The following is a 15,423-nucleotide window of genomic DNA, read 5'->3' on the forward strand; positions in this document are numbered from 1 at the left end:
CCTAGAGTTACAATGTTTACATTATCTTTCATGACTGTGGTTGGTTGTCTTCATTGCTTTTTCTATAGGTTACTTCTGAAAGTTGAAAGCCAAGACAGTATGCAATAACTATGCAAATGTTATTTACTGGAAAACTAGGGAGTGTGCTTGGATGTGCAGAAGAAAATGTAGTCCTGGGTCACCAAGCCTGGCCAGGGGAAGGAGCACTCCATGCACCAAAGTCACATTAATTCTCTTATTACACTCCACGAGGTACTCAGAATTATCCTACATGTTAGCTGGCATCATATGACAAATGGCTTTCATTGTCAAATATCCTCAAACTTGAAATTTAGGTTGGTAGTTCTCAAATCTGGCGGAACATTGGAATCACCGAGGAAGCATTAAGAAATCTGATAGTTAGAGAATTCCACATCTAGAGTTTCTGGTTTATTTAATTGGGCTGGGGTATGGCCTGAGCATCTGGGTTTTTAAAATTTTGTCATTTGATTCCAATCAGGAGCCAAAGGTGAGGGGACCTGATCATTAACACCAGTCACGTCTAGCAGAGTCAAAGATCATGAAATAAACTGAGTCTTTCAACAACAAGAGCAGAAGAGTGAAACCCAATACCACTGAAGGTTTATAGAACATTTTATTTCTTGTTTAGGGTGCAGCTTTCTCCTTCCCAACCCACCACGGCTAAGATTGTTTCCTAAGATGCCCTTCTCAACTTCTCTGCCCTCAGCTTTTGAGGTGTTTCATTTGGCAGTTGTTATTTAGAGGAAGAGCTGATTTTTGTCTTGAAGCCTGTTAACTTTGGGGGTGGAAGAAGCACAAGGAGCTGAAAGTGGTGCAAACAAACTGCTGTGTCCTTGATGTTCATACTTAGGTTTTGATAACTGATTTGGGTTCTTTCCCCTTATGTTTAAGATTTAACATGAGTTGTGTTTCCAGCAGTTCCAATTCAATTTTGTCTCATTTCCAGTGCTAGATGGAAAGGTGGTTCCCTTTCAGCCCTCCTGCTGAGACTCCTAGAAGCGCTGGAGCCAGGCTGGTGGTGATCGGGTCTTAATAGGTATAGCAGGCCGTGAAGAGTGACTGAGTGGACGCAGTCCCGGAAGAGCCGGTGTGAACATATTGTCCTTTGGCTGCCTGGCAGTTAGCCTAGAAGACAAGTATGAGACGGGAGACTGAGTCCAAGTAAATGCAGCCCCATCTTACCCGCGTCCACTCTGCATGGGAAGCCAGCCACACCGGTGTGTGGATTCTGTTCTCCTTACAGTGATGTTGCTACCTACTGCTGCTGACATCATCCCCCTCCTAATGTCCTTTTTGTCCATTTTTTCTTTTTTTTTGGCCGGGGCTGTGTTTGAACTTGCCACCTCCAGTATATGGGGCCGGCGCCCTACTCCTTTGAGCCACAGGCACTGTCCCTTAATGTCCTTTTTTGATCTCAATCTTCTGAGGATTTCCTTGGCAAACCCAAGGTTTGTATCAGTTTATGTCAATTACTAGGGAAAATCTCTTTTCAGTGCCAACCATATTGCCAACAAGGGTATTAAAAATTAAAGTTGAGAAACTTCTCACTAGTATAGGATGCTATAGCAAAAAAGGTGATCATTCAATTTCTTTTCTGTTTTCTACCTTTATTTGTCCACAAGAATATGTAAAAATGTATGGACTTGTTATCATAGAATCGTTTGATTTCCCGTGTAAATTCCGCTCAAAGGTCCATTCAGAATTCTGAGATCTAACTATTGCTTATGAAAACTATAGCAATGCTCAATTGCCACTCGCGCTGTCACTTCTTCCAGCTCCCGTTGCCATTGTCCATTCTCTCTAGGACTTAATTCTACATCTTACATCAGTGGTTCTCAAAGTACATTTCATGCACCACTGGGATCACTCAGGAGCTTTGTAGAAATGGAAATTCTCTGGCCTCCTTCCAGACCTCCTGAACTAGACACTTGGTGGGTGGGGACCAGCAATCTGCATTTTAACAAGCCTTTCACAGGGTAGGGTGACAAAAAGAGGTTGGTTAATGGTTACAAAAATACATATAGATGGGAGGAATAATTTCTAGTGTTCCATAGCACAGTAGGGCGACTACAGTTCACAATTTATCTCTACTTTAAAATAGCTAGAAGAAGAGATTTAGAATGTTCCCAACACAGAGAGATGATAAGTGTTTGAGGTGATGAGTATCCTAATATGCCCTGATGTGATCTGTGCCCATTACATGTATCAAAATATCACAGGGACCCTGCACATATGTAGCATTATGCATCAATAAAAATATCAGCAAAACCAAAGCCCTTCAGAAGATTCAGATGCACACTTGAGCTTGAGAAGCGGCATCCTGGGTGGAAGACTCACTTCCCTTCTGACCTTCTGACCTGTACTTTCATAATCCCTCCAGCAGGTGAGCTACCTCTCCCTGGCCCATCAGCCACACGCCAGCACAGCCGGACTCTGCTTTCTGTCGCCAAGGTAAAGCACCACCTCTAACAACTCACACCTCTCTTATGCCCCTGAGATGATTTTTTTAGCTTCCCTTAAGGCCTCATCAGTTCTGATTACACTCAATTCCTTCCCCAGCTCCCTTTGTGGTCAGCAGGCTAACTGAGGCTATCAAGAAAACTTTTCACTCTTCCATCTCTCTATTAAACCTTTACTCATCTGCCCTACTGTTCACCATTCAGGTTTCTCTGAATCTTCTGTTTGCTTTAGAGAGCTGGCACGAAAATTCAGGAAGGAAGCTAGTGGACCATAAACGCTCTCTCACAGACACTTGGCTATAATGTCTGGCCATTATATCTGGTCAATTTCCTAGCAAATTTCTTCAAGAGCTATTCTAGCCTTTCCTACTGTCAGGATTGAAATCTCTATTTCTTTATCATTCTCATCCTTCAACAGTAATCAATTGGGTGGCACCTGTGGCTCAAAGGAGTAGGGCACCGACCCCATATGCTGGAGGTGGCGGGTTCAAACCCAGCCCTGGCCAAAAACTGCAACAACAACAAAAAAAAAACAAACCAAATAGTCATCAGTCATCAACTGCTACATTTCCTCAAGGCTGATTCCAACCCATTGTCTTTTTTCTTTTTTATCTGTTCCCTCCTTTTTGTCTCTGAGACCAACTGTGCCACCTATGTTTAATACTTACTTTCATGCGCCCCTGTCTTCTCTAAGCCCTTCTCGCCTCAGTTATCTCCAGCCTGCTCATCTTTACTCTCTCCTCTGGCTTCTTTGTATTTTTGGAGACAGAGTTTCACTTCGTTGCACTTGGTAGAGTGCTGTAGTGTCATAGCTCACAGCAACCTCAAACTCTTGGGCTCAAGCAGTTCTCTTGCCTCAGCCTTCTGGGTAGCTGGGACTTCAGGTGCCCGCCATAACACCTGGCTCTATTTTTAGAGATGGGGGTCTCGCAATGGCTCAGGCTGGTTTTGAACCTGTGAGCTCAGGCAATCCACCTGCCTCAGCTTCCCAGAGTGATAGGATTACAGCCATGAGCCACCACTCCCAGCCTGGCTTCTTTTCTTTACATTTAAACATGCCAAGCTCTCTCCTATTTGGGTAAACTTCAAGCTCCCTGAGGGCTGTGGGTATGTCTGATTTGGTTCACCCTAGTCCTTGGCTCATTGAGGGTATTAACAAAATAATGGTTACTAGTTGAATAAAACCTTTTTGGTTCCTGATGTAATTCTTGAACGAGCACCTTTCCTCTTCTCTTTCTATTAAAACTATTTTGCTGAAGGTCACTATATGTTCCTAAATGTCAATCTCAGTGCCTTTTCTCAGCCTCTGTTATGAATCTCTCTGAAGCATGTTATCATGGACCCCTTGAAACTCTTTTCTACTTGTTCCAGAACGCTTGGCGCATCCTATCCCATAATTGCTGCTTTTCTTGGTGCCTTTTCTTCATTATCCTCTCAAAATGCAAGACGTCCTAGGTTCAGTCCTCAGCCCTCTTGTCTTCTTCCCTCTGTTAAAGCAGAAGGAAGGCTGTGTCTCTGTTAAAATCGTCCTTCAATCTACTGTCATCAGCTATGCTGCCAGTGTGGATAAGTCAAAACTCTTGCTAGCCCCAATCTGAATCTGCCTACTGAGCTTCAATGAAACATTTTCAAACACCTCGCAGACACTAGCTATAGATACTTTCATGGCCTGCAGAAAACAATGCTCCTTCATGTGAAAAAGTCAAGCCCCAAATAGGAACTTGATCAAGTCGGTAAGAGGGAGCAGCATCTTACCAAGGCTCGCTTCATAAAAGCCTCCTGGGTGGCCTTCTTGTTTGCAGCCTTGCCGCCCCAGGCTGCCAGTGCACTGGCCTGCAGGGCCCTTCCATAAGAGAAACTTAGTTTCCAGGGCTTTGGCAGGGGGCAAAGGTTGATGGCATTGAGGTTGAGAGTAGCGTCTTCTTCACTCATGCCGCCAGACAAAAAGCAGATGCCTGGTAGGAGAGAAGCCATTTCACTCTATTAGTCCCAGCTTATGAGCCCTGCTTGAGAAAGTATGCAATGAGCCGAAAAGAAATGAAACACCTCAATCTTTTCTCTGCCTGATGGTGTGAGACTGGGTCAGAGAAATCCGTTCACCTTTGCTAAAGCTAGTTGGGCTAAATGAGAAGGGTTAGAGAGAAATAGAGAGGGCAGTGCAATGTGGAAGGAACACAGGGATTGTGTGCAAGTGGACAGACTCAGGATGCTTGACATCCTGGGTGAAGGGGGGAGTAGTGCTGGCTGCCTGTGCAATAGCAGAGGTCTGCTTCATAAATAGATGCAGACTTCTGGACAAGCACAAATGCTGTGGGTCTCCTTCACAAGGGCTAAGACCTTGAGTTAGGAAGAAAGAAGGCCTTACCGGGAACAGCTGCAGGAACAGTGCGGTGGAGAGCTGTGACGGTGGCCATAGCCACTTGCTCTGGAGTATACTTCTTGGTGCAGGCATGTCCAGCAGTCACCATGTTGGGCTTTAGCAAGGTGCCCTCCAGGTAAACATGATGGTCATTCAGGGCCTTATAGACAGCAGCCAGGACCTGAAGGACAAGAGGTCCAAATAGGTGAAATGCAAAGCTAGTCTCAGAGTCACTTGACCCTGGGACTTCTACACTACAGGGATGCGGGATGAAGGCATTCACATGTTGGCCAAAGCTTCTGAACCAGCCACCAGACCTCATCAGGGGAATATGTTGCAAATAATATGCATTGAGCACAACCAAGTTGGCTTATCCCCACAAACCCTAATCTAGCAGCTGTATCGCATGAACTATTGGCATGGCTCTGCTTCCTGAGGCCCTTCATTCTGTTTTCCTCCATTATTCTGTTGGTCAATGTCATCCCCACTTGAGACTGCTTTGATTTCTCTAGTGGAAGACATCTAATCTGGCCTCTACTCTCCATCCCTATAGAAGCTGAGTAGTCATCAGATACTCAGGTCAGGTGTGGTGGTTTATGCCTATAATCCTAGAAATTTGGGAGGCTAAGGTGGGAGGATTGCTTGAGCCCAGGAGTTCAAGACTGGCCTGGACAACACAGCAAGATCCCATCTCTACAAAATATAAAAAAACATTAGCCATGCATGGTGGTACATGTGTGTGGTCTCATCTATTTGGGAGACTAAGGCAGGTGGATAGCTAGAGCTTAGTTCTTTGAAGTTGCAGTGAATTTTGATAATGCCTCTGTACTCTCACCAAGAAACAGGATGAAACCCCATCTCAAAAAAAAAAAAAAGAAAGAAAGAAAAGAAAAGAAGAAAGAAAGATAACAAAGAAAAAACATACATTTTGGCAACAGAAGTGCTTTTAGATTTCACTTCAGCCCATGTAATTTTGCAAGTGGAGAAACTAAGGTTAAGGTGACACTGTGACTTTCTTACTCCCTCACCATGTGTGAGGAGAACCCCCCCTAAGGCCATCTAAGGTGGCTAATTTAGAAAGTCAAATGTGAATGAATTTCATATTCTATTCATTATATTATATTTCTCATTATACTATGAGTCTCATAACCTTTTAAAAAAATTTTCATTATATGAATCTCATAAGAATCTTATATCTTATTTTTAATTTTTTTAGTATACACATAATAAAACTGAGGTCCAAAAGAGACAATATTACTTGCTCAAGATCTCACAAGCGGAAAAAAGTGGATTCTCCAGCCCAAGTGTGGCTACTGCAAATCTGTGCTTCTTCTACAAGGAGATTCTATGCACCCAAAAGTGAAGGATTGATAAGCACTTCCTTACCTCTTCGATGCAACATAATGATTCTAACCTACAGGCTATTGCAAATATAACAGCAGTTAAGTAACATACTTAACAACAAGATTTTTCAGCTAGAATGGAGACTGTTAGACTTAAGACTTACTTTCTCAGTAACATACTGGCAGTGTTCCAGGTCATGGTCTCCATCAGGAATTACCTCTGGTTCAACAATGGGTACTAGCCCATTCTGAAAAGGAAAGGTGGGGAGAAAAAAGTGAAACTGTGATCACTGTGATCCTTTCCTTAGGAGGAGATTCAACAGTTGTATTGGTATAAAGCAAAGCCTTTATGGAGAAATCCTATAGGTAACTTATAGGTGATGAAAAGAAATTAATGGGGTATCAGGTGAGTATTTGTGGCTTAAGCAAAAAAGAAAAATGAGACTTAAAATGTTTTTCAGAATGGGGTAAAAAATAAACGCAAACCTTAATTTCTGTATCTTTTACTAAAGACTATTCTAGTTACTTCAACACCTAGCAGCCACCCTTTTAGGACAGTCATCCTAAATGAATAAGAATGATACTTCTAGTGTGAGTTAATGAAAGAATCCAAGCAGAATCTTCAGGTTCCAGCAACTCCAGCAAACCCAACATAGTCCCTACAGAAGCAAATCAAGTTAACTTGGACCCAGAGCCCACTTCAATATGTGCTGGAAACTTTAGCTGAGGTCATAGCTCTGGGAGAAATTATTTGGGTTGGAACTTGTCAGAGCTGTCGCCCTCCAGCTAGGGATTGAAGAGGTCATATCTTGAATGTTATGGAGTATGGACAAGTGTCCTGTCCTCATGAGCCTGACCATTGTTGAGATTGCTTATGGAACTTTGGCAGAGGGCAGCGGGTGATGCCATTAGCCTTTGAACTCAGAGCTTCCTTGGATTCCCACAGGCTGGTGAAAGCAAATCTTTCCCTACCATACTGAGCTATAGCAAAAGTAGGGGAAAATGCCATTAGAATATGCTGGTGAGGGAAGAGGAAGGGTCAGGCATAGCTGTGGTAAGATTGAAAAGAGAGAGCTGAAGGAAGCTCTAGCTTACTGTTTTGCAGCCCCGGGGGGTCAGGGGGGAGGCAGGGCACCTGCTGACAGATGCTGGCGTAGCGGGCCAGGGCGTTGGCATTTTCCTGGATGGCAAGGCTGGAGGGACACTGGTCAGCAATCCTCAGCACAGCACGCCACTTCCCAAAGTCGACACCTTCTTTCTTGTACTGAGCACAGCGCTCTGAGAGGCCATCGAGCCCTGTGAGTCACAGGAGAGAGAGGGCTTCTTTGCACCCCTGTACCTGATCCCTGGGGCCTCTGACAAAGTGGCTTAGCTTTGGATCCACAGAGTGATCACGATATTGGGCCAAAGCGACGTAGATTAAAGAAAAATGGTTTTCAGGTGCATACTGGCTACTCTATAAGTAGAATAGAGGAACCGAAAGTTATTATTATGCTCACTTTATAGACGTGGAAACTGAGGCTTTCAGTAGTGAAGGCACTTTACCAAGTTTTAACAGTTAAAAAATGATAGGGCTGGGATATAAATTCTCTTAGCTAACCCAATGCTGTGGTTAATACTTTTTTCTCCTGGGCATTGAAGTACCTTGCAAAATTATCTAAGTAGCATGTCATAGAATGAGGATTCAAACCCAGGGGTGTCTGATCCTAGAACCTGGTGCCTTTCCTCTCTGCTGGTTCTAGATTTTTTTTCCCTGAAAACAATAGTTCCACATACAGAATATTTTCTCTGTGCGAAGTACTGTGATAAGTACTTCATGTACATTGTCTACTTAATTCCCACAACAGTTATCCCATGTTAAAGAAAGGAGAACTGAGGATCAGAACATTTCAGTGACTGATCATGCAGTTATTAAGTGGAGGAGCTGTAATTGAAAACCAGGTCTGTGTGTCTCTAAGACCTGTGTGTCTCTAAAACCTGTGTTATAGGCATATTTTGTTTCCCTTTGCCCCCTTCTTTACTTGCCTTCATTTCAAGCCTGTTGCAACTGGCATAAGTCACGTCAGTGGGCAATATCCTTACCTTGAATAGTGCTTTCTTTGTTTGTTCCTGCAAGGGGAGCAGCTCCTTGGTCTAACTGTGGATACAGATATTAACAAGTAATTAGCGGGTGTCAGATGCCAGTGAAACACAAGCAGAAGTCCTTGTGCTAGCTAATAGTACCCATCTTTTACAAACCCAAGCGCTGAATTAGAAAGAATACTACTTGTCATTGTGGGGACACAGTTCAGTCCATAGCAGAAGGGAAGGCACGTGAAAGGAGCCAGGTGAGAGTTTTCTCCTGACATTTATTGATCATCTGCACACACTAGTCATTGTGCTTGTACAGAGGTGAAAAAAAATGAAGATGCAGCCTCTGCTCTCGTCCTAGAGGCTAAGGTCATGAGCCTGAGCGTTTGATAGTCTGAACTGGTTCTAACTTTGCCTTGCCATGTAGACAGGTTCTATCCAGTTTTTTCATCTCATCATTTAAATAAGGGTAATAATTGAGTCTACTTCTAGAGGTTATGAGGAGGATTAAACGAGCATTTGGAATTGTAAGCATTCTGCAAATACTCTGCAAATACAGAGTAGCCAGAAAAGTTCATGTGCAATTTAAAATAGGAAACTATTTTACTATTTTAGCAAACTATTTTAAACTGCGCTCGAACTTTATGGCCACCCTGTATTAGTTTTTACTCTTGGAAAGTTCACGCACTATTGGAAGACCAGGTTAAAAGATAGAACAGTGAGAAGTGCTTTAATTATAATAGCTACCATTAAATGAGTAATTGTTTTGCAATAGGAACCGTTTTAAAACTTCATTTTATTTCTTGAAGACTGTTTCGAGCTATGCATGCACTATTATTCTTACATGAAGAAATGAGAAAATTGAGGAATGAGAAATGAGAAAAGTACCTGGTAGAAAACTTGGTTGGAAAAAGAGGGCCCTGGTGAAAAAGTCTAGAAGAAGGTCTGTTCTCAGTGGGAAGATGAGGATGGGGAAGAGTGAGAGGAGCCAGGAGATGAGGAGCCTGTTTGGCTGCTGACCCCGCCCTGGCCTGGGAGCCGGGAGTTTGCGCAGAGGCTTCGTGGCAGAGGTGAGGCGTGAACGAAAGTATTCACCTTGATGCCCACCACGATCCCCTTCTCCTTGAGGATGTTCCTGAACAGCTTTCCCTGGCTGTCCTTCTGGTAGAGGGTCTCATGGAAGAGGATCACGCCCCCGATGCTCTGGTTGATGGAATTGTCCACGGTGAAGAGTATTTCTCGGAACTGCCGGCGGTTCTCCTCGGTGTTTTCCACCTTGATCCTCTGCAGGCGGTTTCCCATGGTGCCTAGAGCGGGCAGGTGAGGGCAGCATGAGGGTCAAGCCGGGGCAGCTCTGTGGCCTGCACCAGGATGGATCTTCAAGCTCCTGCCTCAGTTTTTCCTCCCTGGGGAAGACCCTGGTTGCTATCAGGATGCCGGTGGGAGGCGTATGAGCTGGGCTAGTGGAGGGGTCAGTGCAGAAACCACCAGGGGGTCCTGGTGGATATGCAAAGCTCCAGGCCTCTCCCTCCCCTGCTCCAGTATGCAACCACACTCACTGCACGGGCATGCAGTGGAAGGGCCGGCTCTGGACTTCCCTGGCTTTAGTATTAGCTGTGCCACTCTACCATGGCTATCCCTCGTTCTGTCCTGAGAGCCCCTCCGCCATCAGCCCTGACCTTTCCTGACACACACACCTCCCTGCCCTTCCTGACTTGGCTGACTTTAAACTGACTTCTCACTAGCAGCAGATGGCCGGGTACTGACCTCATCCTGTTCAGTGAGTTCCTGGCTTGCTATAGACTGATTCAAAGAGCCCTGGCAAGAGGCCTTACACTGAGAAGCTTGAGCCTCTCTCTTTGGTTTTCAGGAGTCTGCCTGCTAAAGCCAGCAGATTCCAACAGTCTGTGCTTACTGAGTCTACTGCTCCCACTCCTGTGTACATAAACCTTTACTTCCTCTGAAAAGAAGAATGAGTCTACCACATTGCCTTTGCTAAGTGTAGAAACAAGAGTATGCTGTTGTCTTATGTGGCTCGGTCTTACACTCACCTACAGATTCATCTGCGGCCAGGATCCCCTTTCCATTGGCCACAATGCGCTGGGCAATATCAGAGAGCTCCTTCTTCTGAGCTGCAGTGAGAGCTGGGAATTGGTGGGCCATGGTGGCAAGTCTGGAAAACAGTGTAGGAGAGTCATGTGTGGAACTGTGGGTAGCTCAGATGGATTCACGACCAAGTTGGGTGTGCAGACCAGCCGTGCAGACCTTTGTGATACTTCTGGCTTGTGTCCACAGCTGGATAAACAAATGAGGTCCGTTTTGTCCCCCCTCACCTAAGTAGCCATGCTTAGCCATGATGGATAAAGGTGTTCACGGTGACTCTAAACAGTATTCCAGGAGAACTTTGAGATGGGCCCTGAGACTGGACCAGCCCATTAGTGATCTACTAAAATCTGACAGAGGAGACTGCAGTCATGGGCATATTCCATTTCTCCATCCTGCATATTCCTGGTGCCATGGAGGTGCCCTGGATGACCTGAGGCCAGGGCTGTGAGGCTCTTGGCCTCTGCAGTTATCCTCTATTTAACTGTAACCCTTTAGTCCCAGAAGATAATTTTCCAGGCAACAAGTTTGACAGGAGACATCTATTGTCGGCCTTAAAGTTACGCTTTCTTTAACTTTGGGCCATAGAGGGTGTGGTGAAAATTGCTTTTTCTTATATTCAACTATCTATGAAACCCCTTGGGATAAACCGGGGGGGATTTTTCCTAAATGCCTGTGGGCTGGGGGTTCTCACGGGCTCTGAGGATGCTGAAGGCCTATAGTGATCCCTGCTCTAGCTCCACTGCAAGAAGAGTCCCCAACCCTTCCTCAGCAGTGGCCTCTGAAGGGAATCAATGCCCCTGTTTAGCTGCCACTTTGAGTTGGTCTTGACAGTGCAAGCTCACCAGACTTGGTGTGAGTTTTGCATGGATCAGGCCATCCAAGATTTTCTTAAATAGCTTCCTATTTAATCCTGTGGTCTCTTCCTTTCTCTAGTTTCTCTCCGTGCGATACATTCAATGCAGGGTGGACATCCCTTGCCTACACACTATTTCTTGGAATCCCAGGGACCTCAGTTCTCATTTGAGTCACTCAGCAATGAAGTAATCATAGCAGGTATTATCTTTATTAATTACCAAGCAATCTAAGACTTAGACAAGTTATCTGAGTTGCCCAAGGTCCCAGCTGGGATAAAGCTGAACTCCCCACCCAGTCATGATTTGTCCTTGTGACAAATCCATTTCTCTGCATTTTCTGCATTCCTTCAGGGCCATCTGTCAGTTTCCTGCCCCTTGATATAAACAGCTGATGGCTACTGAACTAATTCATGGGCAGGTACAATGGATAACCTCACTGTTGCCACTCTCCACTTTAACAGAGATTCTTATCTCAACCTTCCCAAGTGGAACCACAATGCTGTCATGTGGGTGCTGTGACAAGCTAGTGGGCAATGATTTCTAGAGAAGTTGATTTTGCAAGGCGCTATCATGTCCCAGCCCCCGGCAGATGGTGTTTGCTGTTTCCATATTAGCCACTAATATTGGAGTCAGGAAACTTCAGCTTTTGACCTGGCCTCCAGATTTCCATGCTGACAAAAGCCAACATGGGGATGGTGAATTTCAGACTAAGCTGCAAATTTGACCTTCAGTTAAGGTATTTTCCCAAAAGAGTTCTCAATGACTAATAATAAAGATGTTTCCTTAATAAAGCAAACGGGAAAAAATAGCCCAATCATAACAAATTATTTACTGTAAAGCAGTCTATTAACTGCTTTGCTACAGCAATTGATACATAATTTACTATAGATAATTTATTCTTCAAAAGAATTCCAGAAGGCAGCTGGGCTTTCCCCACTTCCCATTTAATAGATTAGGATGGAAAATAAGGAGAGTTCAAGGACAAATAGCTAATAAAGCACAAAGTTGGGATAAAGCGTGGTACTCCTTTCTATTCATGGGAAAGAGCGAGCTTGGTAAAAATAATTGGCCTTTGCATGACTCCTAATGTCCTTGATGACACCTGAGAATACTGCACCCATTTGGTCATTGCACCACTGACATTAACAATTCTTAAACATCAGACACCTTCAAATGCAGATCTGCTGCTAGTGGGTCAGAAAGAACTGGGGTCGAGAACCAGTCCTGGTTCCCCTAGCTGCAACTTTGGGCAAGTCAGGCAACTTATTAAATAATGGTGATAATTGTTCTGTTCGTCTCATTGACAAGTAACTCAAAAGCCACCTCTGAGCACCCTGGTCATTATAGTTGCTCAAAATATATTTGTTGAGTTATATGATAAATATGAAGACACTTTACTGTGAAAAATGCAAGGTATTACTATTTCTCTCTCTTTTCGTTGTAAAAAAAAACCGATCACCTGAGAAACCGCCCTGTTTCTATGTACTACCTATTGATTAGCTATTTTCTTCAATCTGGGTGTGCTGACTCCATTAGAATAGCAGAGACAGGGTCAGGTTAAACCAACACTGTTCACAAAAGTTAAACTTCTATGGAGAGATTAAAGGTCTCTACCATATCAGCACAAATGCTGCTCCTCGGTTAATCATAAAACGGGGTCACAGGCCAATGTTCACCCCTGAGAGGTAGAAGGCCAGCCTGGACTAGGAGATGGTAAGTTGCTCACATTATATTATTAAGTGAAAAAAAAATAAAAACAGAAACAAGTTCCAGAGAAGTGTGTAATGTATACTATCATCTTTTTTTTTTTTAACTAAAAAAGATATACATCTGGTTTGTATGTCTGTATAAACAAAGAATAACCACCCGGAGGTTACCTCTGGAGAATGAGTAGATTGGAGAGAGACTCCCTCATTGTACTTTATACATTCTTTATTATTATTATTGTTGGGGATTCATTGAGGGTACAAGAAACCCGGCTACAACTATTGCATTTGTTAGGTAAAGTCCCTATCGTTGTAATGCTTGATTTCTTAATGAACAGGTACGTGTGTGTATGTAAAATTTATTATGCGTATGTAACAGGCAATATGATACAAATGTGGGGAAAGATTGTCTTAGTGACAGAAGGTAATCACAGAAAAATAGGTAGGCACAAGTGACCTAAGAGCTATTTGTATCAACCCAAGAAGACTGTATCTGATGCACCTTCTCAGGTGTGATCTTCTGGGATCACAAGTCACATCCTATTGGCTTATGACTTGGAATCCTGTTTCTAATCTTTAACAAACCAGCAGAAAGAACCCTAATTCTTTCTGCTTTCCTGGAAGAGGTTCTGTGAAAAAATAATTATTTGCAAAATATTGGCTATGGATACTTGAAAAATGTAAAGCAGCATAGAGTCCATTTGCTCCCCTCTGCAGAAGGCGGATGGATTTCTAAGACAAACATGAGGGGTTTTATTCATGAAAGCCTGTGATTGCAGAGCACCACATGCAGCACTTTTATACGTGATGAGTGGAGAGGCCCATAGCTTCATCACTCACCCCCGGGCTCCAGTGACAAGTGCAGGGAGATGATCTAGGGCAGACTGATCCCCTGCCTCTGAACTCATGTGGAACAGCCCAGAGACAGACTCGAGTAAGGCCTTCTTCCGTGACCTGGCACCTAAGCCAAATTAACCTTAGGTTTTCTGCAACTGTACCCCACTCCCTGTCCCAGCACCTCCATCTCTCACCTGGGCCTGGGAGGTCCCCAGGAGCACCTTGGCTAAAGTGATGAACACCATGGTGGCAGCGCTCAGCCCCTGATGCATTCAAGTTGGCCAACAGAACCCAAGGCAGCTATTTAAGTGGAAGTTTATTAAATAGGCAAAGTCTCACAAAATGCCTATTTTTTTCAGATAATAATGTACCAAAATACAACACTCTTTGATTCCTAACATCTTAAGCTGTAGGGTTTTCACAGTTTCTGGTGGTAGTAGGAAATCAAACAAGAAGAGGATTTGAAAATGCATAGTAGTCAAAGGAAGACTATTCCCCGGGGAAGTCTGCCCCCCCCCCAGTTCCTCATTTAAGCAGGGAGGAAGACAAAGGGCAGCACACTCCAGGGGTTCATTTCTGTGACAAAGAGACTTCAGTGCTGGTGCCAGAAGTTGTGGGAAGAGAATGTGGGAAATGACATCTGGCAAAAAGATCTGTCAGTCAGTCATTGATGTAAGGGAGCGTTATGGAAGGGAGCTGAAACGAGCAGGAACCTCAAAAATAGATTAGAACCTAACCAAACGGGAGTGTCCAGGTTGTTTTTCCTACGTCAAAACTCAGTAGGGCCTCGTACAGGTGACAGAGGTAACTGGCGATCGGTGTCCAAAGCCAGGGGAGAGGTGTGAGTGAGCGTCTGTGCTCAGAGAGAGAAACATTCATTTCAGCAGATCCCTCAAGTTTGCAGCCACCATCAAGTTTTTCTTCAAAACAAATAAACCTTCCCTCTCCAGGTTGAGTGCTATCCATAGCCCCTTATTCACTGGTGCTGTCCAGGTATGCAAGGAAAGTTTTTGTTACTTACAGTTTGGGAGAGAAGAGTCCTCTTAATCAGAAGCTGTGGCTGAGGCAGCTGCTGCCAAATAGGACGGATCTTTGGGAACACAGAGGTTTTATAGACTTCTCACCGAAAGTTTTTTTTTTTTTTTTTTTTTTTAATCTCTCACCAGCCCTTCCCTTCCTACCTTGACCTAGTAGGGAGGTGTTTATTCAGGATCTCGGATTGGTTCAAAAACAGCCAATCCTTCTAATTATGACTCCTTAGGCTCATAGAATGTTAAAGCTGCAAGAAGTGTCTTTAGACTATGTAGTTCCTAATCCAGATCTTCCATTTTACAGATGAGGAAACTGAGGCACAGAGGATCAGGAGAGTCTCCAAAAATCAGGCAGCTAGTGGATGATTTTGCTCTTGGGTCCAATAAGGCATATTGGGAAGAATATTAGCTTAGCTCTAGCATCTACTGAACATGTGACCTTGGTCAGTTTTTTTATTTTTTTAATTCTCTGAGTCTCGACTTCCTCCTCTTTTTAAAGTGGGTTCTCAACTTCATGGGACTGTTCAATGAGTTTGTAAATGCTTGTATTAGGAGGCATTCAAGAATCATTATTTCTGAATTAGGCAGGCAATGCTGTATTTTCATTATCTTCAATGCTTCATTAGCAACCAGTCCG

At 43.9% G+C, this 15,423-nt stretch overlaps 1 protein-coding gene across 1 annotated transcript; it reads right to left on the bottom strand.

Moving 5' to 3' along the window:
- Window positions 1–615: 615 nt before the first annotated feature.
- Window positions 616–14,885, bottom strand: ALDOB (aldolase, fructose-bisphosphate B). The gene is made up of 9 exons (XM_003785182.3): window positions 14,777–14,885; window positions 10,304–10,425; window positions 9,348–9,559; window positions 8,265–8,319; window positions 7,318–7,478; window positions 6,347–6,430; window positions 4,846–5,020; window positions 4,236–4,435; window positions 616–1,146 (listed from the first exon to the last, which is right to left on the bottom strand). Exons 2-9 carry the CDS (start codon window positions 10,413–10,415, stop codon window positions 1,051–1,053), a joined length of 1,095 nt encoding a protein of 364 aa, XP_003785230.1. The 5' UTR covers window positions 10,416–10,425; window positions 14,777–14,885; the 3' UTR covers window positions 616–1,050.
- Window positions 14,886–15,423: the final 538 nt, after the last annotated feature.

This window comes from Otolemur garnettii, unplaced genomic scaffold (genome assembly GCF_000181295.1).
Source record: "Otolemur garnettii isolate 467f Iridium unplaced genomic scaffold, OtoGar3 scaffold00014, whole genome shotgun sequence".
Lineage (NCBI taxonomy): Eukaryota > Metazoa > Chordata > Mammalia > Primates > Galagidae > Otolemur > Otolemur garnettii.